The 24221-nt window shown below is 39.0% G+C and overlaps 1 protein-coding gene across 2 annotated transcripts; it reads right to left on the bottom strand.

The window, feature by feature from the left end:
• Window positions 1-1128: 1128 nt before the first annotated feature.
• slc67a1 (solute carrier family 67 member 1) lies at window positions 1129-21828 on the bottom strand. 2 transcript variants are annotated; one of them, XM_027010493.3, is made up of 11 exons: window positions 21519-21828; window positions 21139-21295; window positions 12894-12991; window positions 12009-12154; window positions 11749-11881; window positions 6363-6472; window positions 5709-5816; window positions 3581-3681; window positions 3338-3439; window positions 1827-1947; window positions 1129-1643 (listed from the first exon to the last, which is right to left on the bottom strand). In XM_027010493.3, exons 2-11 carry the CDS (start codon window positions 21241-21243, stop codon window positions 1468-1470), a joined length of 1200 nt encoding a protein of 399 aa, XP_026866294.1. In that variant the 5' UTR covers window positions 21244-21295; window positions 21519-21828; the 3' UTR covers window positions 1129-1467. The 2 variants fall into 2 exon arrangements, with proteins under 2 accessions (XP_026866294.1, XP_035376843.1); XM_035520950.2 differs by lacking the exon at window positions 21519-21828 and having other exon boundaries at window positions 21139-21508.
• Between the last annotated feature and the right edge of the window lie 2393 nt (window positions 21829-24221).

The raw sequence follows: 24221 nt of genomic DNA, 5'->3' as shown, positions 1-24221 counted from the left end.
TATACATATACACACATACACACACACACACACACATACATATATATACGCTTTCTCCTTACAGGAAATTTTGCTTTTATGGTGTTATTTCCATGTTAATTACTGATAAAGCACACACTGCAGGATATTTGTATAACACACCTGGGATTATTTTACTGCTTCGCGCTCGTTTAAATGCTGTTGGTAGTGATGCGTCATCGCGTTTCACCGCACTTCAGCACGAGCCACAACAAGCGAGAAAGGTTAGGCGTAGGAATACAAGTGACCGATGCTTGTACCAACCTTGTAAGTAATTAATGATTTTATGCTAACAAGGGCCAGTGAATCCATTACAGAACGCTTTCATAATTCACAGAACAACCTGGGACAACCTGTTTTAATAATTGAGGTTGAACAAGATCAGTGCCCTGTGCGGGTATTTGGGAGGTAAATTTAGTGCCATTTTTGTATTTATTTACTGTACACGAATGCTTTACAAAAATGATTAAAAGTACTAAAATATGTGGGAATGATGCAGAATGAACATTGGGTGTGGGGGTTGAAACGGAGTTCAGAGCAGATCTACAACTAAACAAATTTTAATTAGGATCAGTGTGTTAAATATATATTCACTGTATACACCTTCTAATGTATCGCAGATCGCGAGTTGTAAGTAGCGTAACCTCCGTCTATGGCTGTTTACAGGCAGGTCAGACTTAGAAAGGCACAATATTATGACCCTGTTGGACTCAGGAAGTACCATCAACCTGGCCCTCCAGCATTTGTCTATGGAGATTGCAGTGCTATGCGCTTGATTTTATGGACCTGATAGTGATGGGTGAGGCTAAAGCAACTGAACTCAGTAATTAGGATTGGTGTCTATATTCATTTTGCCATGAACAGTACATCTTGCTTCCCTGTCAGACATTTTGGGTTTACCCTGTTTACTACATGTATAAAATGATGCATTGTATAATAAACTAATATGTGCCACTGCTCAGCAATCTTTCAGGCTTCCCCCCCCCCCCCCAGTAGTGCTGATTCTGCACAATTTCTTATGTTTATGGAAGAGGAACCTTTTATGGAAGATTGAAATTACAGCTCTAAGACCATGACTACATAAAGATTGAAGAAATTGTTTATAAAAAACAAAAAAACAAAAACACTGTAGTGTAACAAATGTTAACTGTATTACATATATGAAAATGTATCACACTGCCTCATATGATTAGCATAATTAGTCAGTCAAAGCCAAACCATATCAAACCATTAAATAGAAAGATTCAAATTTACTGCCTAAATACTACTTAAATAGCTATGTGATAAATGGGAATGACTATAAATGCTAGGGTTAGCGTTATAACTGAATTATAAAGGAGTTATAACTAAACACAAATTATTGATCCTGGCAGTATCTATAATATGGTGTATAATGTGAAAGTAATTTAATGCGAAAGCATGTATATTTTGTAATATATCCATTAATGACTATAGGTTTCTCTTGGTGTGGGATATAAGCAGCAGACTAAAGACAATGATGTTGACACTGAACTGAGTATATCCAAATGATGCCACGCCATATGTCTCGTAGAGGAAACCCCCAATGGTTGGCCCAACCGTGCGCATGAAAGACTGCACAGATGCGCACAAACCCAGCATGGCACCTACACACACACACACACACACACACACACACACACACACACACACACAAATCACAAGCATGAATAGCACAGATGTGCATGGGCACACAAAAACACACACACAGTTACCATATGTAGAAAGTGACCCGTTTGTAAAGTTATACTTAGCATGTCTAAGTTATGAATAAAATAATATTTTATTACCTGTGTCAGATGCTGGGACACTCTTTGTTAGGATACTGTCTGTGATAACATTGAACACACTGGTACAGAACATCATTGGCACAGCAACAAAACAGAATTGGAACACATTGGTGGTTAGGGCCTGGGAAAGTAGAATTATTACAAATATTAGTAAAAGTAGTTAGCTGTAGTAGTAGTAATAGTAGTAGTAGTAGTATATATAAATATACTGATGACAAAAAAGAAATGATTGTTATAATTGTGTGACACCAAAACATTCTCACACACATTTCCATATATTTCAGTTCTCAAACAAAACTGATTTTAACAGATTGGCTAGATATCTTCTCAAATGCCACTCGTTTCCACATCCCAGCTGGGTTGTGAATTGCACAATGCTCTGGATGCTGATTCCGCTCATGGCTTTGACCCAGGGTGTCTTGCGCAGACACGTAGCGTTTCAAGGCCAGACAAATTCCACCGGACCGGTACCCCATGAAAAGTAAGCGGCAACCACTGCCTGTTTATATGTGAATCTTTAGAAACATCAAAGTTAAGTTAGGAATTCCCTGTGCCTTTGGCAGCCTGATGGTCCTGCTGCATAATGCTGATAGATATTCATATTGCCTGCCTTTCATTTATATCATCTGTGTCTTGTTAACTCTCATTAGTACATGTATTTATATCCTGCGTTTGTTCAGTCTTGTCACTGGTCACTGTTAATCCATGGCTTCCTTCAGGTCTCATGGACGACAAGCAGAGACCATTTTCTGTCCTGGCTCCAAGATGGTGGAATGAACTCCCACTTGCTGTCCGGACAGCACAGTCCCTTGCAGTCTTCAAACGCAGACTGAAAACCCATCTATTTGCAGAATATTTAAAGGACAACTGACACTGCTCAGATATTGACTGACTAAATTAATACTTATTGTAGGGTATTGTTTATGTTGTTTAACAAACTCTAGCACTTATTGTTTATAGCACTTATCATTGTTTACTGTTTAAGATAGACCTTATGTATTTTGTACTTCTAGGTATCAGCATTCATCCCTGTATTCTTGAGTATTCGAGTTCATTGGTATGTTGATTCTAACCTACTGTATTAGGATATATTCTATGAGTAAATGACAAAGCACTTTTGTAAGTCGCCCTGGATAAGAGCGTTTGCTAAATGCCGTAAATGTAATGGCTCTGTTGTGTTCTCTTTACGTAGCTGTTGTTCTAGCCTCTGTGACTTCACGCTGACTGTAATTTTGCACATAGCCTGTTTTCTGCATGCTTCTTCCAGTTTTTTGGTTTGTAGTTTTCATATTTACTTTATCATCATCTTTCCCAGATCACTCCATGTTGGCTCTCTGACACTGGACCATGATTATGACCCTGATTTTGGATTTGCCCTCAATATCGCTCCTCTCAGCGTTTGCATTCGTCTCCAATTCGCTCCACATTACACTGCTCCTTTACATTAAACATGGTTAAAGTGATCACAATGTGTTCTCATTTGTATGATTCCTTCTGTTTGGTGTGTGTACCTGTGCAAGTCCCACAAAGCTGCTGAGACCTACTGTGACACGGAGCAAAGAGTACTCTGAATATCTGGCCGTCAGTCGTCCAATAACAGCACCCTGAATCACCTAAGAGAAGCACACACACACATGAAGGCATACCATATGAGTGCTAAAAAGAGCACACGTTTTAATAAGGTAGGAAGATAATCTGGACAGCCTACATCACTGCATGTATTTATTTGTATGTGTGCTTGTGGATGTATGTACCATTTGCACTAAACCGAAGTAGGCCATCAGGTAACCATTTTGCTTTGGCTGTAACTGGAAAACGTTTATAGCAATAATGAAGAACATGACCTGAAAAATACCTGCAAAACATATTTAGATTTTTAGTATTGAGCCATTTAATAAACAAAGACACTTGGTGAATTACTTTAAAAAAAGAAAATTTTAAAACTCTGTTCTGTCCATCAAATCCTGCATGCCAGTACATATGTTATTAAATGCAACTGGTGAGTGGACACAAGCCTAATTGACAGCTTCATGATTTGTTATTTAAAGAGACAAACTGGAGGAATCCATACATACAGAGAAAAAACAATAATGAGAAAAATAGCAATCATCTGACCAGTCATCTGTAACAGATTAGTGAGATCTATACAGAATGCAAAGTTATGTCATGTGGTAGGATCGATCACAATCAACTGGTTGGCAACTATTGGTGTATGACAAACGGTTTATTGCAGGCAAACCTTTAAATTAACTCCAGATGATGTCCGGATGATCCTTATTCCTATAGTCCAACACCTGATACTGCTATGCTAGCTGTGCCTTCCTGCCACTAGTTAAGCTCCGCCCACCAAACAGGTACAAAAAACAACTAGCATGTTTTCTACCACAAAAAGAAGCTTCAGTACATTTTCTTCTCTTTCCTAGCGATCTGCTAAAAATGAGTTTTGTGCCTATAATCAAAGCCATCATATATTTTCTTTTAAAACTATTATTATTAGAATTATTTCTAATATTCTTCTAAACATTTTAAAACACTGGTTCAAATGTTCGTTACCCATCACTTATCCAATATATATCCCTGCTTGTGGAATTTGGTTTTAGGTAAGCAGCGAGATGATTTTGTTAGGATCTAAGGACACAGTGATAAAAGTGGCTGCAGCAGTCACAAAAGCAGGGAGAAAGTGGGACCCTTGATTGGTGGTGCAGCTAGCTAGGAGCACACTAGGGCACAGAGATGTGGATAGGCAAATGCAAAGTACAATTAAAGACTCCAGAGAGAAGGTGAATGATTGTGTGTTTTATTCATGAATGTGATGGACGGTGTATAGCAGCACCTTCACAGGGACAATAGCTTTGTTGGGAAAATTTTGAGAAATCTCCTGGCAAGACCAATGGATGTAAATTACATTACATTTTTTGCTTGGAGCAACTCATCATCATGTCCTTCTGACTCCACAAAACCTTGAACAGTGCACTGGTGAAGATCATGGTTGTAAATTATTGGCAGGTGTTGGGACACTGAAGCATCCTGTGTCAGCATGTAAGCTTAGATTTTCACAGGGACCATATACATGGAGAAAATAAGGTGCTTAGCTCTCTAGCTTGTTTCTTTGATAAGTGTCGCTCAGTAATGATATGAATAGAGCAGTTAGGCTGTGCCTGAAGGACAGTGTATTGGAGAGTGGTTGCAGGCTATAAATATTCATATATTGGTTGAAATGCAAGATTGGACATTGGTGGCAAAAAAACCCCCCCAGAGGTCTCACGGTGTAATGCTTTAACAATGGTGAGGCTGGTATGGTCTTAGTCACCTGGGAGGCCAGTATGGATATGCTGTATTGGGGAATGCTTGATGACATAGTAGGTAAAATGCAAATAGAACTGGTGGCACCGAGTATCCAGTAACAGTGCCAGTATGACTGAGTACAACCTTATTTGTTGGGAAGGCCAGTATGGATTTTAGATCCTAGGAAGTGACTAGCTGCATGGAAGTGAGTAGGAAGTGGTTAGGATAATAACTTTGCTTCAAAATTGCTTTTATTTACATTGGAAAAAGTAGCCCAAATATATTTTATCATACAAAATCAACCAAAAACCCCCAACATTTTCCTTTTAATGGAGACAGTATAAAAAAATCTAAATTATCCTGGATTAAGCAAATTTTTTATGTTACTCCAACACTACACAGGAAACTGGTCTAAATTGAAGAAACGTTCCATGTCTCCTTTAATACACCACAGGGACTACGCTTTTATGCCTATACCAGCGCCTGCACCTCTCGTCACTACTATTTGTCCCACATGCTAGTGAACATTCTTTAAAACATTTATCATGTTATTATTTGAATGACTTTTTTTTTTGTCAGGGTGAATATGTGACTCACCTGATGGAAGTCCTGAGATGATCTTTACAGTGAAAGTCTTTGCAACACCTGGAAACTTCATTAACCTGATGATCTCCTTTAAGTTAAACACAGAGCCAGCTCCACCTCCTACAGACACACACACACATTATAATGGCTAGAATCATGTTTAGTTAGGGGAAAAAAAAACAGTACTGCTTGATCATGGGGGGATTTATTCCACAATAACGATCAACTGGCTGTACATATTTCTATTACACTTAATTATCACAGAAATGAATATTCTGAAAATAAATAATAGTTTTGAATGTTATCACAACAGAGCTGGTTGCTCAATATTCCTGAATATTTTTCTAATTGCTTATACTATTTCTTTAAAACACAGTAATATGCAAAAACACAGACCATGTTTTAATTCCAAGTCAAAATAGCCAAACGACATATTTCTCAGGAGATTAGATATAATATAATCTACTTAAAATGAGGAAAACTGATTTTAAATTTATGGTTTTTCACAAAAACTGGAGATAGGATGGCATCTGAAATGTGCATGAAATTAGCAAGTCAACATTTAAATATTACCAACATTAGTAATTCAGCACCTATAAAATTATTCTCTAGCACTACCATAACTCCAAAGACCCATTTTAATATAAATGTATGCATGTATCCTACCATTGCTCTGCTTTGTGGCGTGTTTTTTGGTGTGCTTAGGAATGAATTTCAGCACCAGCAGTAGACTGACCAAACTACCACCAGCAGCCACACATGCTGTAAACTTCTCCCTAGAAAACAAACAAACAACCCACATTTTAAACCAGACATCCTTGTGGTCTCACCCAAATTGAATAAATGAAAACCCGAACTGCTTAAATTGAAGGGACCCAAAAAGAAACTCATTACAATAAGCCTGATTTTAACCAATGACTGATAAAAGTTGTTTTTTTTGTAATTCACTTGAATGCTGAGCTAAAATAGACAGGTAGGCCATTATGCTTTTCAACTAAATCTAAAACTATCATCCTGTAGCATCGGCTCACAGAAAGAAGAGTTGGAAGTCATGGCTCCACATCAATGCTTTGCTTGCATCAGCACAATAAATACAGCCAAGATGCAAAACCATTAAGCACTAGAGTAAACAAACATACGGAGGGTTTCTAACTGAAAATCACAATGATTGGGGCGATCTTGAGACAAATTAAACTAATGCAAGAAGACAACACAACACCAGTAGCACAAAACAACTAAACTAATAAAACCACCATATTTTAAACATTAAATTTAACTAAATTACAGGAAGTGGGATGGGGTACAGCATCATGGGAGTCCCCGCTGTTGCTCTCCCTGCTCACGCTCGCTCTCCATCCAGCGGTGGATCCCAAGCATCACACGCTCAATGATCAGCCTTCCTGCTGACCCACACAGCCTCCACACGGTACCTGGAGCTTGCGGGTGCATGTCGCTCAGCTGACAGCCTGGTCAACCCGCCACCCTGGCTGGCTCCAGTCCATCTCAGGAGTGGGCACCCCGAGTTCTCGCTCATGGAGCTGGTATGGGGTGACAACAGCCACTGCGCTCCGCTCACCTGTCACTGCTACTCTCCATCCCTTCCACATTCTCGGTTATCCACAGTGTCATCAGAGCTGACGAGGGTGCTGCTCGTGTGTTCTCAACACAGTAAACCAGCTCCAATGCTGCATGCCGAGTTCCTCCAGAAGTGGAAGCTTTACCCATGAAAACATGGGTGATGTTGCCATGGAGACCAACCCTGCCTCTGCCCTGCCCCTCGTCACGCACTTAATTTGTCTCCTATTTACGTTCAGCATTTATGCCCCCAAGTGTGAGCACAGTCACACACACCCACCACGAGGAAACCAAAGCCAAATATCCATGCGTCCTGTGTACCCATGAGCCACAACTCGTAAACACAGCTCAGACCCTCTACTACGATCACAAGCCCCCATCTCCCTCTAATGGGAGCCAGCAGTGATGGACTTCAGTTGGAATGTTCCTGTTCCCCAGCAATCAGGTGTTTGCAGAGAGCACATGACGAAGCAGAAAACATATCAGAGGCACATTAAAATAGATTTCTTAGCTCTCCAGGTACAATAGGAAAGATCTATCTTGCTAGCTGGTAAGAAATGTTTACTAATTGTCTGACCCAGAGCGCAGTTTGTTAGCTAACCTCTGTGACCTGACTACATGGTAATGTTGATATTATGATGAGCTAGCTAGCAAACTACAAATGCAGTCATAAAAGTAACAAGCTAACCAAACTGAACACATGCAGAATTTGTTTTATTGTAATGTTATCAACATAACTTTGCAATCACAAGCTAGTTTGTTCATCACTAGTACTTTTTTGCACAATTTTATTAAGGTGTCTTAATGGGTTTCTGGACTCCAGCATAGCTCGAGGCCAATCATCACCAGCACCTCTCATAACATTGAGCAGGTTTCCTTGCTCATCAATGTTAGCTTCTGCTTACCCCATGTTCTACACTCCCTCCATTCTTGCCCTCATCTTGCTCCATCTCTTCATCAAGCATGGGTGCTGAACAATGTCCTGCAGCAAACATGCCAGTTATTTTGACACATTTGGCAACATCTGTCTAATGGTCTTTTTTGCATCTCTGTGCCTCCATTGTGTTTTGTCCTATCCATTTTTATTCTTATTCTGACTTTTTTTCCTAGCTATTTAATGAACTGCTACCAGCTTGGGGGGTTAAAGACATGACTCCACCAGTGGATTGATTTACCTGTTTAATGGGCCAGTAAGAAAAAAAAAAAAAAGAAGTCCGGTCCATTGGGAAAGTTCAGAAGTCAGATGGCTAGTCCAGCCTGAGTCAATGATGCAAGGTCATCATGCTGCTCAGGTGGCAGATCCTGAAGTGCTTTCCTCTCCAGTTCCAGACACAACTGCATCGCAGTGAGGGATGCTGGGCAGCCATTCGGAACTGTGCGGAGTATCGCACCCGTCTGCCTTCACTGTTATAGTGTTAGATAGATACTAGTCACACCTCCCACGCTAGGCACTGGCTGGGCTCTGCTGCTGGGCTCTGGTGCACAAGCCTTTTTGCCATCTTCTCCAGCCATCTGTTCTTGGCTGGCTGCAACCATCAGGCCGAGAGCAGGCGTACTGCTTGTTACCCAGTTCTCCTCTGGGCTTCTACCTGCCTGTGAGTTTGTTGATGCATCACTCGATCACTTCAGACTCCGTGGCTTTATCCCACTTCTGAAACCACTGTAGCATCAGCGTGAAAAAGAGTGTCAGTTGACATCACGGCTCCAAAAAAGGTTCATTTGTGGCAGCACAACAAGCACAGCAAAACCAAGAAATGTGCAGAAAAACCACATCACAGAGAGGGTGGATCTCTACACACAATTAAACAAACTTAAGACAAGCCAACTGAAATAAAGCACACAACAAAAACATGGCATGGCATCATGGGAGTCCTCACTCACTCACTCACTCACTCACTCACTCTCCAGCCAGTGGCAGCTGAAAGGAAATGTTATCTTGTTGACTTTCACCTTATTTTACTCTTTGACTGAATTACATCTGTATTAATTTGAATTACATATGCCTACTTAATGAAACAAAAACATTTTGCTGAGGAAATATTTTGCTGATTTTCAGAATTTATTCTATGCCTAATTAAATTAAACTTGGCATAATAACAAAAACGCTTTGACCCCACAGTGCAACATTAATTAAATAACATGTAATGTTAATGTAGCAATGTGGTGTCAAACCACGACAAAAATCACTGTGGTAATTGACAAATGCTTAAAAGACACCTAATTCAGCTCATTAGTCCATTGCCAGGTATAGTATATGTGTCTCAGTAGAGTAATAAATTACACTCCGCCCTCCAGGACCAGACACTGGACATACCCGCCTTAAGCATTTAAACTCAGTTATGGAGTAAGAGTACATTATCAGTTTATGGCAGATAAAAGCTAGTTCTCTCTCTCGCTCTCTCTCTCTCTCTCTCTCTCTCACACACACACACACACACACACACACACAAATTCAAAACAAACAAAGAAAAAAAAAAGCCCACTACATCATACTAAGACACATTTATGGTCCCATTTCACAGGAAAGTTTGATGATATTTAAAGACACTGTGTTAATCGGTACCACACCATTTAATACAAACCCAAATTTCCCCACATCTACCATCCAACGTGAGCACAAGGACATAAACAAACGACTACACACACCAATGTGACTTGCCGTTACATGTAGGCAGGGGGATAGAAGCTCACGTGTACTCTGAACGCTAACCTACTGTTCTGAACTTCTTTGAGTAAATGACAAAACACTTCTCTAAGTGCAAATGTAAATGTAACTAAAATCAGGAGGTTGAAGAGGGATTGTGCAGGTAGGTAAATGTTCACCAAATATAATTATTGTTAAATCCAGGTTAAAAACAATTCTATTTTTCAGTATCTAAGTGAGCATCAAGACTGCTTTCTCTTCACTTTAACTGTACTTTTAAATTATAGTGTAATCTAGTTTTGCATGTGCTGATGCAAGATTATTTGATTATCTTTCAGATTGTTTTATTTTTAATTTAATTTTTAAGGTTCATCATTTTGTGTTTTATACTTCATTTGCAAAACACCTTGAATTGCCCTGTTTATGAAATTTACGTAAGCTTCCCTACATAAAGAATATACATTTAATATAATACATTTTGAATAGGCACATGTAAAGTTGTTGTTTCATCATTTACCAATTTTAGAAATCAAGCCTACTGATTTGGCATATTTTAAATAAACCACCATAACTGGGTTTACCATGTTATCACAGATAAGATGCATCTTGTTTAATGTTTGACTGGTAGCTTGGATATTAAACGCGGTCATATTTCCTAGCATTAACATTAAAAAAAATGAAGGGTAAGAGGAAGCCAAGTCATAACAGCCATTAGATATCTAGTTCAGCGGCATCTACTACTGCCATTTGAAATCCTATTTTCTCAATTATGTCAGCAAGCCGACCAATTTTATATCCAGCATGCTAGTTTATGCTAAACTCTAGCCAAAATTACTTATTACAGGAATTACCAAATTAGAAGTGAGGGTGTTAATTGACAGTGATGTATTCTGTAAGGATTTTTCTAAATGTTTGGCGTAATTGTATTGGAATATGATAATTGTATTATGAAATCATCATCATAAATTGCATCATAAATCTTTAGGAGAATCCTTACTGAATATTTCCAAACATACTGTGGACTTCATATTTGTATTCTAAATATATACTGTATTCCATTAGAACCTAATGCTGCTTTTTGTCCCACTTATTATTTTTTATATATAAAGTGCTATTAAAGTAATACATGTATGCCAAATCTTGGGTCAAAATAACTATATACTAGCTTGAGCCATGTCCACTTTTGGGCTGATCACACCTGGATCTGTAATACAAAGTATGTTTACATGCACTCAATAATCAGATAATGACAATAAATAAATAAATAAATAGGATTTTTGTCAGTAACCTAATTAACATGCTTACATGTACTTCAGGAGTCAGAGAAATCAGAGTCTGCGTGAGCCTGACAGTAATTTGACAGGAATTTGATTGAGAAAACTCAGTGAAGTAGCATATGATGTGCATATGACATGGAGTCATTTTACTGGCAAATATGGACTTACATTTTTATTGTTTCATGTGTGGACTGCTGTCCTTCTTAGGCTTCTTTGTTTTTTGTTTTTTTTCGGGGGGGGGGGGGCACTTTGTGCGTTTATTTTGGCAATTGTTCGAAATTATGCATTTTCTGGTACAACTTTGATATCTTTTGGAATTCTTAGACTGCCCTGCCCATGTGTGAAAACATAGCAGGATACACAGAGCATGTAGATACATGCACTGAGAAATCCGATTACTGAGCTGAAATCTACTTCTCTTTATTATATTAAAAAAAGATTATGGCCTAAATTCATTCTAAGAAATCAGAGTATGCTATTTACATGTGAATATACTCTGGTTAAATAAATATATAACAAACAAAAAAAGTGTGTGTGTGCACACATGTGAAAATACCCATAGTGTGTGCTGAGGGTGCCTCCCAGTGATGAGCCAGCAATCATGCCAATTCCAAAACACAGACCAAGCTTTGCCAGGGCCTCTGCCCGTTTTCCACTTTCAGACAGGTCTGCCACAACCATCTGTGATCCTGTTCTCACACACACACACACACACACACACACACACACACACACACACACACACACACACACACACAGTTTTCAACATCAAAATGTGTCTGATTGGCTGCATGTACATACAAGTGTGTGTGTTACCTGGGAGGACATGCATGAAAACAGCCGGTAGTTTGTGCAGAAAGAGTAATATGGTGCTGTCTGCTGCTGCTAAGAGCAGAAAAGAAACCATTGATGCAAAGCAGGACAGAGAGAGAGCGGCACGTGCTCCAAATATATCTGCAAACCTAAGGAAACATGTACAGATTGAAGACATTAGGGGGAAAAAAAATGTATTGTACCGGGTGAACAGCTTTTTCCCATAAAGCCAGTTATTAAACTGCAATCAAGTTTTAATTCAGGATTCAAACACTCCCAATTTTTAAATCTAGGTTAAAGATGTACTTTTTTATTAAGCTGTTGGTTAGCTTCCTGCACAAAAATGTCTTCTGTGACCTGGGGCACCCAGTCATAATTTTTTGGTAACCCGAGGTGTTGACGCTGTTGCCCAACAACATTTGATCACTCCGATTTGTGACTGATGATGTGAATGCAGTGCCAAGTCTCAGAGCCCCGAGGACTGTGGTCACCCTCTGACCCTCCCTTTTAGTTATGCTGCTATACATAGACCTGCCAGAGCTGCATGCTGATCAATGGCATATGTATACTGATTATGGACTGTTCATCTCTTGTTCATCTTTACAAATCTAACTACTAATCTTTGTTTTATCTGCATGTTGCAGAAGAGATGATGTGAACACTGGACTGGACCTGCACATCAGTGACAAAGCATCTAAGATGATTCCAGAAAATGTTCCTTGTTGCCGTTTCATATACCCACTTCATCTATCAAAAAAGCATTGTAATTTCTGGGGGTTTTTTTGTTGTTTATTTTTGTGTCTTTCATATGCATAAAAAATATGCTTTTCTTTTTTCCAAAATGTTCAACTTTGCCTTTTTAACCAGAACAACACCTATGCTTCTCACCTGCCAAACACAGGGCCACCCAGGAGCTGCATCACGCCCACAGTTGTCTGCAGGTATCCAAACCAGAGTGTGTCAAATCCCATCTTTTTTGCGAGATACTGCACAAAGAGAGAATGCATTAACTGCTTGGAAATCAAATATCAAACAAATTGGATTATGATGGTCTAATAATAATTAATGCCAGTTTCTAATGGAAATGTTTTATCATACCAACTGGCCTGTAGTTGTCCATGCAAACAATAATAAAACTACAGTTCACTGAGTGAATAACAACCAACCTACCACTGAGTTCAACTGTACTTTTGACATTATATAGCTGAAAATGGCAGGGAAAAAGTCTCTAAGGCTCCATTTAAAGATCAGTATTTAATGCATTCATTCCTGTTGTGCTTCAACAGTCTTTATACCCATACACCACAAGAATAACGCTAGAATAAACAGGTATGAGATACTGATGTGCTTTTATTGTATTTCTACTGAACTAGAACTCACTAAACTAAAAGAACTGAACCAAAATATGTTAATACTTCTTTAAAATAGCGTTCTGCTTTGTACAATTGCCAGAACCTTTTTTTTTTTTTTTTTAGGGTTAATTCATTTTAGATTGTTCAAACCCACCTGGCTGTGTCTCATATTTCCTGGAAAGGTAAGAGCAGAATTACCAGTTTAACATTTTAGTGTTATTTAACCCAGGACAAGAGAAAGTAGGACTCTGGGTAAAGGCTCATAGTGAGGCTAAGAACAGAAGAACGAATGAGAGGCCAATAAAGTCTGGCTAAAGAGCGAAAGAACTAAAGTGTACAGTTGTGTGTTAATTTAGTGTGGGGTTATTTATTTGTTTAAAAAATATCAAAACTGTCTGTGCGGAGAGAGATTTAAGAGAAGTAAATGGCTATTTAGTAATCAGCATCAACAAGATGTTACACAAGATTACCAACTTTAGGCACAGACAGCAGCAACCTGGAAGCAGCCTTATGTAGGCTGTCACGAATTACTGAGTGGTAGCTCACTGCCTCCCTCTGGTGGCAGACAGAGCCAGTCAGAATAATAAAAGGTTTATTTTTTTTATGATTATGTTTAATGTTTCTTGATTGTATTTCTGTCCTGTTAACTACTGGCTTTCTCTTATTTTCTAAGCCAACTGGCAACTAACAATTCATTACAGATGCAGCAGATAGACACAAAGTCTATACTATGCTATACTATGAAATTCCATTTTAACTCACTGCTGTTATATGCCTGGGTATGCCTTCCTATTTTCAGATGAGGTTAATACAAACTCATGCAGAGACACAGGACTCCAGGGCTGTCTAGTGTCAGTCAGCATACAGCAAACATTTTGAGGATTGCACTTTTTAAAAATATTGTAGAGCTTTCATCTGAACATTTTCATGTTTCTCTAATAAACACTTCAAGCTTTTGGTTGAATTCTTGTCCATCTTAAAATCTACAGCATACCATTGCCTTTAAAACTCACAACAAACCCAAATACAACATTTGGATGTAACTTTGAGATGAAGTCAGTGAGTGCAAAAGTTGAAAAGTTGAAAAAGTTTGTGTATGAGAAATGGGTTGCAGAGAAATCTATGATTACATATTGATTTTTCCTAAGATTATCTTAAATTGAAGTTGCTGTAAATGATAGGTAAATATTGTTTTATTTAGATTTGTAGCATCCAATTAAATAAGTGGCTAAAAAACCCTAGGGTATCATAGGTTTTATGCTATTAGCATTCTGCAGATAGCATATCTGAAACTATGTTCTGGTTTGTTACCCTACTGCTAGTAATTGTCAAAGTCAAATTTATTTATATAGCACTTTTTACAACAGCCATCATCACAAAGCTTCTTTACAGATGTCCAAGTCGAATTGTATCCATTTAGGCCTACCAGCTACCACACTATATCTCAAATCTGTGAAAATATACTTTAACTGTAATTTTGATTCAACTCGGTTTGCGACACTCAAAATGTTGGTAACATTTGTTGACAGTAATCCATAATAATAATTTAAAAACCCTTTAGGTCTTGATGTTGTATGTTGTACTTAAATGAGTAATATTTAAAAATGTAATTGTATTGATTTAATTCAAGTAATACAATATCAGCAATTCTAGATAACAACTACATTTTTTTTTAATATTTTTTATTTTGCTGCTGTTTTTTAAATTGTTTTTAGTTTACCTGTTTTTACAGACCTTACAAATGATTTCACAATACTTTTCCCAAGTTCATAATCCAAAATAGGTCAGGTTATCTGAACACTTCGAACACATAAATATTGCACACATACAAGGAGTTACGGATTTATTAGGTACTACTCTCTACCCGTTATCTAGTAATCTATTCCTTTAGTTGAATCTATAAGGGTACCATCCCATCCTGTCATTGGTTGAAGATAAATTTGTCTTGTTCTCTGCATAACTACCAAGTTTCCACTTGTAAATACTGAGTGATTTTATTATATATATATAAATAAAATTGACTTTGTCCATCTATGGCTTATTCCCAAATTACACCCAATTAAAACTATGACCGACCACCGGAAGGGTGACACGTGGAGGAATTCAGATGCCTCTCCTGTATATCTCTCATCTGCTTGGTTAAAATCACGGTCTGGTTACTACAGTGCTGAACTGGAGAAATGCTAGATGGTCAGATCTCAAGCATGAGCTTGAGTTAAATGATGAATTGCAATTTGTTTCTCCAAATATTGCTGCTACACTGATAGACAGCTGGCACACAAGCATCATGCAGCAACCAGTCAATAACAGAAAGGCATCCTGCAAAGTTAGATTCTGAGTGTCCCTTCTATCGCAAAAATAGGCCACTGAACTGACTGTTAAACTAGTTTGCCCTGCCGCTTCTGCCCATCATGCCATCAGCAAATGTGTCAAAAGCATCTCTGTTCCTCTAATAGGGGAACAAGATGTTTCATTTCTGATTGATACAGGAGATACTTTATCAGAGAATTATGCAAATTATGCAGTGTCCTTAACAGACATTTGTGTTCTTGCTGAGAGTGTGGGTAATGCCAGTGTTCTTACTCAAGCTGATTCAGTTTGTTTGACTAGGACCTAAAATTATTTCAAGGAATTTTGTTCAATGAAAAGTTAACATGGAATTGACTTGTTGAGGTCTCTGAACTGTTCTGTCAACTAATGCCAGTTTTTGTGAGCAGAGCATTGCATGTCTGGATTTTGATTGTTACAGATTCTGATTTATATAATTACTTTAGAAAGATTCATACCCAAGCTTAGTAAGTGCTTCTCTAATTCTTGAAGGTGCCTTGGTGCAATATGTATGCACACATGCTCTGAAAGCATGCAGCAATGTCAGGGAAGCTTCAGTTGAGAGAAAATTTTTGCCCCCGATCTATCCATCCCCCCTTCTCGCTCTCTCTCCATCTACTTAAGTCTGACCTCTCTCCTGTGTACTTAGACTGACTACCACCCTCATGCTGAAAAACTGAGCTGAAGAAAAAGCTGTACGCATGCAAATAAATAAACATTAAGAACTGTGGAACAAAGGTGCCTAAGTAGAGTTACAATTCAGAGATAATAGATGAGGTTGGGAAGCATGAACTAAAGATCTCAGTATTTTTGCTCTAAAGGTTTTCCCACTTATAGGGCATGACCCTAGAAGAGTATAAAAAGGCATTGGGGTGTACCATCAAGCACGACTCTGAAGAATGCCTACTTGTTATTTAGCGGTATTGGGAGTCCAAATACTCTTAACAGGAAGAATTAAAAGGTAGACTAATAGTGTAAAAAGCATAAAACATCTGCTTCAAAATGCTCAGAGGCCATTAAATTACTCCAAATGAGACAGGAACCACCTTAAGTCCAAGCTAAGGCAACAACCCCTGCCTCCACGGCAATAACGTAACACTGAGGAGGAGAATGCTTCATCCCAAATGACTGGATCCAGACGTGGCTATTATATATGCCAACTCTGACTCAGAATACTCTGATAATTCTAAGGCTAAATAATTTTGTTGTGCAAGTACAATTGCACCCACTAACTTTGAAATGGCAACACCTTGGATAATCTATCCTAGGAATCTAGTGCTCCCAAACAATAGGTCCTGTCTTAATTGATCTCATGCATAGACAAGGAAGAAAAAGATTGAGAGCTAGACAGTCTCACTACTGACAAAATTGATGACTGAGAATGGGCCTCACTTTGTGAATAACTTTGGTATCCAGCAATAGTCTGCCGACACAGAGAGGCTCTCCATTCTTTGGGGCTTTTTCCTTACTATACATATGCAAGTATACTGGAACAACAACAACAAACATCTGCATGACAGACATTCTGAAAACATACTTGGATTCAGCGTACAAAAATACATGAGAAATAGATATTTTGTATGGGACAAAATATTTGTTAACCAGTGCAATCAAAACTGAACTGCAAACCACAGTGGCAAAACAAAGAAATACAAAATTATGTTTTGGACAAATTTAATTTTTCTTAAAATTAATTGTAATAAAACTTTTGTTGATAGCTTCAAATTGCTTTTAATAATTTAACTGCACATAATTTTTCTGAATTGGATGGAGCCCAAAAGTCTTTAGTGGTTATAACATTAAAAACAGGCATGCTCTCCAATTTTCCGATGTTACTGTGGACTAGTCCAAAGGGTCGCCATTTACACAAACACTCCGTTTGCAACTGGGGTTGCGTGTGGTTTTGGACACCTGTGGCATCACAGTGACTTCTTGGCAGTTGCAGGAATCCTGGTTAAAAACATGGATTTGGAAACAGTTAAACTACATGGTGAACTAGCCACTATAAAAATCAAAGCACAATAACAGTGATTCAAGTGAGACACAAAGCAGCTGCTCACTGATGTGTCGGGAAAGTATTTCAAGCTTTCCACTGACTGCGTCTCACTGAAAGAGCGTAGCAAACCTGGCATTTCCTCTATACATGAGCTACAGTCCAGTTCTCAAATCAGGGAAACTTGTACATGGACTGACTCCGGTGCAAAAGTTGATCCAAGAGGTATCTGAACCAAAGGGGGGAAAGCTAGTAGCACCTATATTGCCATTTCCCTACTTGACCACTCATTCATTTTGTAGTTCACACAGGGGTGGATACATTGATCAAAGTTTTCACACTCTTGGTTAAGTCCTAAATTTAGGGTGCAAGCAAAATCAATTGTTCAAAATTGTGTTACATTTCACAAGGTCAGTGTAACACTCAGATACGGACTCCTGCTGAGAGAGCAGTGGCCTGTTATCTCTTTAAATTTAGGCTACAATACACTACCAAAGTATGAGGAAAAACAAGATGTCCTGGTGGTGGCTGAATAGTTTTCATGTTGGATAGAAGCAAATGGCTCTGCCTCGCACACAGTTAAAATGCTAGTGCAGGACCCTACCTTCACAGGGCAGGTAGTGAAGAAACACAGAGCCTCAGGAAAGACCTATGTTTTTAGGCTATGGAGGCCACACCTGCAGGTGAAAATTTCAACACATTGTGTGCAGCTATACCAGCCCAGACAAACTCAATGATGAAGAGTTCCCTGTGCAAATCAATCACTCTCATTCTCTCTCTCTCATTATGATGCAGCCTGGTGCGTGTGAGATGAGAATACAAGATCGACAAGCTGAACTCCTGATAACCAACAAGGACAAGACAAAATCATGTGAAACATCATATGTACACTTGCTGTACTGTTCTACTCTATGGGACTGCATTCTTAGAAGAGCATACATTGTCAACATGTTCAAGCCAAGCTCCATAAACTATACAAAGTATCAACTCTTGGCTGTTGGTATTGTGTGTACATGGCACTTTGTACCAATTCTGACACCAAAGCAACATCTAAGCTACCTTTGAGTAAGCTAATAGTTTCAAAGGGAAAAACCTTTCCACAGCTCAGGTAGACCCATCATTCTTTGTAAGACATGAAGGGGTTTTGCAAAAATCAAGTATGAGAGTAGATTCAGAATTCAGGTGCAAACGTGGTCAGCAGACTCAGTATCACACCTTGTAGGCAAAGGAGTAAGAATTAGTGAGGGAGGAAGTACAATTCCCAGAATGTCATTTGTTGATTTAGGAGGCATTATTTTTGCTCATCTTTTGTCTGTTACCTGAGCACATATTTTTGGTAGTCAATCTGTAATGTGTCCCACAGCTCGTAAATATTCATAATGGAATTTCTTGGTCTGCATACCCAATCTCTAACCGTGACATGCTTAATTTCACATGCTCCTGCAGCTTGATTAATTAATATCCCTAGTTGTCATAACCTGAAATTAATGAATGGTGTATCCCAGGAAAGGATGACTGTAATGTTCCTTCACTGCCTATGGACAGTATATTTGACCTCATTACTCCAAACAGATTTATATTGTGTCTGGAAGGACAGGTCTAATAAGCAGCCATCCACGGAGAAATTCTCACATAAAAATAAATAAATTTATATATATATATATATATATATATATATATATATATATATATATGCTGTTTTATATTATGTTTGACAGATTTGTTAAGTGCAATACTTGTGAATGTTCCTGTTTTCTATGCTACGGCACGTTATGGCTCTGTGAAAGCAGGCACCAAGGTCAGAGGGTGAGAACATTCTCTGAGCTGAGGCATCTGAGGCCTCACACACTCATTCCCTATCCATCACCCTCCCAACCCCCCCCACCCACCCACCCCCACCCCCACTCCCACTTAAGTCTCCGAAAAAAACTGATCTGAAGATACACACACAAACAGAAAATATGAAGATTACCAAGTCTCCTGATTCAAATTTCTAACACAAGGTTTCACAATATCAGTTTACACTTTATTCCTAAGTGTTATTCAAGTGTAAGGGTTCTTCAAATATGATTTACATATTTCTCACCACAACAGTGGGAGTTTTTTTATATCACCTTAGAGCCAATATTTTTGCTGTTTGCCACAGTCCCAAGTACCCAAGAAGATGTATATTAAACATTGCATCCTGCATGCTTGCACGCATACATACACACACACACACAAGCAAATAACTGGAACAAAATAACCAAGTGGCTGGTATCATACAGAAACAGGCTGAGTATGGGATGGAAGTTCCAAGGTCCAAGTGGTATACTCCCCCAAAGGTGGTAAAAAATGAGTGAGGGAAGATCCTGTGGGAATTCCAGATACAGACCGACAACATGGTAATGGCTAACCAACCAGATGTAGTGGAGAATAAATATTAGAAGAGGGCTGTAGTGATAGATTTGTAATCCCAAGTGATGGCAACATCAAGAACAAGGAACACTAAAAGCTTGAGAAATACCAAGGGCTGAATGAAGAACTAGAAAAGATATGGAGGGTGAAGGCAACTGTGGTTCCTATAGTAATCAGAGCACTAGTGGCTGTGACCCCAAGCTGGGAGAACGGCTCCAGCAGATCCCAGGAACGCCATCTGAGATCTCCATCCAGAAGAGTGCAGTCCTGGGAACAGCCAAGATACTATGCAGCCCCTCAAGCTCCCAGAATCAGAGCTTGAAGGAAAAAGACCTCCGGGAGGGCGAGTGGAGATTTTATATATATCAAGTGAGTAACTGCAGTGTGCTGTAGTAAGCGATGTAGAGATATTCAAAATTGTAGAAATGTATACAGTTTCCAGAGAAACAGAATGTTTCAGACAGAGGTCCTTCATCAGTTGTGCAAGCAAACATCTGAAATGTTCTGTTTATATATATGTCAAGGCGAATTTATTTATATAGCATTTTTTACACCAGTTGTTGTCACAAAGCAGCTTTACAAATGTCCTAGTCCAAGTATATACGAGCAAGAGCGTGACAGCGAGAGACAGACAGACAGAGAGATATTCAAAACTGTAGTGAGGTACAGAAAATTTGTAGTAACCAAGGTGTAGTCCCTCACTGAATGGCTCATAATGGACAGAGGTCCTTGATCAGTTATATTTGTTGTGCTTACTATAATCCTAGTTGTTTGCATGGACATTGCGTTAAGAGTAGACGTTACTCATGAAAGAGGCTCATAGAGGTTGACACATTTACATTTAGAGTATTTAGCAGATACTCTTATCCAGTGTGGCTTACAAAAGTGATTAATTGTGTTCCTTAGCTATCACAAATAGGAGTCCAACACGACCCTTAAACCAAGACACAAACTACGGTAGAGTCGACAATAAAGACAGTAAATTTATGGCACCCCATTAGATACACCTTTACAGTAAGAGTAACAAGCGAAGTGATCACCAAATATATAAGTCGTGACCTACCGGTGTTACTGAAAGCTGCAGGAAGAGCGAGGTTATGTCTATAGCCACGATGAGGTAGGTGACATGTATAACTTTTTGAATCTTTGGCGATGTCGGCGGTTCCATGATGGCTAGTCTTCTGTCACTGTTGTTTAACTGTCGTAATCCGGATTCTCCACTAAAAATCAAAATGAATAAAAAGTTGGTCTAGTCCTCCAGTTATTTGTCTATGCTATTCGTCTAAACTGCATCATGAAGAGAACCATATCTAAAGGGTTATACTTGATCGAGCAGAAAACAGCCTTGCTTTTTAGACCCCTGGAGTTCAACGAAATGTATGATCTACGAGGAAAGGTATGGGACTTTGAACTTAAAGTAAAGCTTGAAACACAGAAACACACCCGCAGTCGGCAAGTTATGAAACTCGCCAGGGAAAAAAAAAAAAAAAGACTTTATCTTCCAGCAGGATTCTGGGTGTTTTTCGTGGTTTTGCTTTCCCAGACTAGTAGTCGATGTTCGATAAATCAAAAAGTAGACTACGCAAAAAACATCACCATAGCGAGCATTCGTCAGTAGCCTTTCTTGCAGATCCAAGATACACAGACGTGATTTTATCAGGAAAGGCTCGAACACTTTAGAACTCAAATTCAGTTCCCCAGCTAAAAAGCTGGACATTGTGCAGCGCAGAAGCAGAAATCCGGTTAAATGGTATGGGACTCCCTAAAACACGTCATAGCGCCTAGTGGGCCGTAACACACGTCAGACTATACACGCGTAGCAGCTTGGCACGTTTGCTTTGATTAGACTGGTTAACAAAAGATTTTGCCCCTTGCGAAAACAGCCCCTCCGAATTAATCTATCGGGCACAGATTTTTTTTTGTCCCAGTATACTCACATATCATTGTGGTATGTAAAGGCAGTAACAACGAAGGTGGATTGTGTGGTCTTTTTCTGGACACTGAACAGGGATGTGTCTGAAGCCAACTGTATTTTTTTAGAAGTACGTTTGTACATATTTTAAGTGTAATAAAATGTCATTGCTGTGTCACTTTCTTACAGAAAGACTATAAGAACAGATTTGATTTCAGCATAAAAGTACTATAAGGTCTACCTATTTTAGTATGTGGGACAAAAAAAGTTTTTAAAAAAAGTTGTTGCCTAGTGTAGCAATGATTTAGAAGTTGAAATTACATCTTTTTTTTTGTTTTTTTTCCCCATTTATTGTAGCCTATAGATTCCAAAGACTAAACATGCATGCTGCAATGTAAAATGTGTGTGTGTGTGTGTGTATATTTATATATATATATAATGTCAAATTTAAATTTATTCATATAGTGCTTTTTACAAAGCGGCTTTACACATGTCCAAGTCCAAGCCTCCAGTGAGCAAGCCAAGGGTGACAGTGGTAATGAAAATCTCCCTAGAGCATGAGGAGGAAACCTTGAGAGGAACCAAGATTCAAAGGGGGGCAATCCTCCTCTGGCCAACAACAGTCACTACACTAGTAACAATATTGTCATGACCCGGTCTAGGCTCCGGACCATAACAGAAAAAAGGAGATAAAGTACAATTGGTCTTTATTCGTAGAGTGGTGTATGTTGGTAGATGACAATGTCAAAACAACCAACAAACAGGTCTGGAATGAAAACAGATCAAATAACTTGCCTAACAAGAAAAAGAATAAACATAAAGGATCAACAAAAAAGTGCCCTAATTCCCTAAACCAAAACAGAGAATAAAGTGCCCAAAATAAATGGCGTCATCTCCCTACATCTCTATGACCAACATACTCTGTACATACATAACCAAACTAAACACGAAACCCTCACATAATCACAACCCAAAAAGAATAGACACAATGCCAAGTATGCAAAGGTAGGGCTCCTGGCTCTTCTCCTCGAATGGCTATATGTGAGGTGTGGTAAGGCAGAATAACCAATCAGGCCACATGTTGCAATCACCGTCAATCGTCAGCACCTGGTGCGGCAATGGAAATGCGGACAACAAGACAGCCTGCAACAAAATACATAGAAATAGACAAAAAAAATGACCCACCAAGGGTGGTAACACCCCCAGCCATAAGAGTAATCAAAGGGTTTCCAGACCATGACAACCCATCTGCCACTACATCTACTTTTCCCCTTTTGTGTACAATATTAAGGTTAAAATTTGGGCAAATTAAAGACCAGCACATGAGCCTACAATTGGAGTTGGACATATGATGCAAAAACACGAGAGGGTTGTGGTCAGTATACACAGTCACAGGTAGAACACTAGAACTGATGTAAACCTCAAAATGCTGAATGGCTAGCAACAGGGTGAGAGCTTCTTTCTCTATTTTGCTATAATGTAGTTGATGTCGATTACATTTTGCAGAGAAATAAGATACAGGATGATCTATGCCAACAGCATCCTCCTGTACTAACACCGCTCCACTTGCATCGACATCCAATTTAAGTCGCTTCGCAAAGTTAGGGGCAGAAAGGACAGGTGACGAACACAGCAGCCGTTTTACGGCATCAAACACTGCCTGACAGATTGAAGACCAAACAAAAGGCTTAGACTTACACAGAAGGCTTGTAAGAGGATGTACCACATCTGAGAAATTATGACAGAAACTCCTGTAGTATCCCATCACGTCAAGAATACGCCATAATTCTCTTCTGGTTGTAGGGGCAGAAAAAGCCAGTATGGCCTGCACCTTTGCATCCAGAGGACGTGCAACACCACAACCCACATGTTTCTCCAAATAAGACACCGTAGCATGGCCAAATTCACATTTAGCCAGAATTAGGGTTAATGTGGATTCTTGGAACCGGAGGAATACCTCATGAAGGGCGTGTATGTGATTTTTCCATGTATCCGAATACACAATAAAATCGTCTCAATAGGCATCTCACCCTTCAATGCCAGCTAATACTCTGTTCATAAGATGTTGAAACATCGCTGGAGCATTTTTTAAACCAAAAGGTATGATCTGATATTGTAGGAATGCATCAGGGGTAGCAAAAGCAGTGATTTCAGAGGCTCTCGCCATTAACAGAACTTGCCAATATCCCTTTAATAGGTTAAGCTTTGTTACAAATTGGCGTTACCCTGGCCAC

Source organism: Electrophorus electricus, chromosome 23, assembly GCF_041902795.1.
Source record: "Electrophorus electricus isolate QZ-2024a chromosome 23, ASM4190279v1, whole genome shotgun sequence".
Lineage (NCBI taxonomy): Eukaryota > Metazoa > Chordata > Actinopteri > Gymnotiformes > Gymnotidae > Electrophorus > Electrophorus electricus.
Note: the sequence above shows the minus strand (reverse complement) of the source record. Positions and strands in the feature narration are given on the sequence as shown.

What these genes read in the sequence shown, in the direction of transcription:
- slc67a1 (XM_027010493.3), bottom strand. Translation starts at nt 21,243, where the DNA reads ATGGAACCGCCGACATCGCCAAAGATTCAAAAAGTTATACATGTCACC. An exon ending in TTTCATGCATGTCCTCCCAG is followed by an intron (nt 11,882 to 12,008) that starts GTAACACACACA and finishes GTGTGAGAACAG; the next exon opens with GATCACAGATGGTTGTGGCA. An exon ending in ACCCTCAGCACACACTATGG is followed by an intron (nt 6,473 to 11,748) that starts GTATTTTCACAT and finishes TTTGTTTTCTAG; the next exon opens with GGAGAAGTTTACAGCATGTG.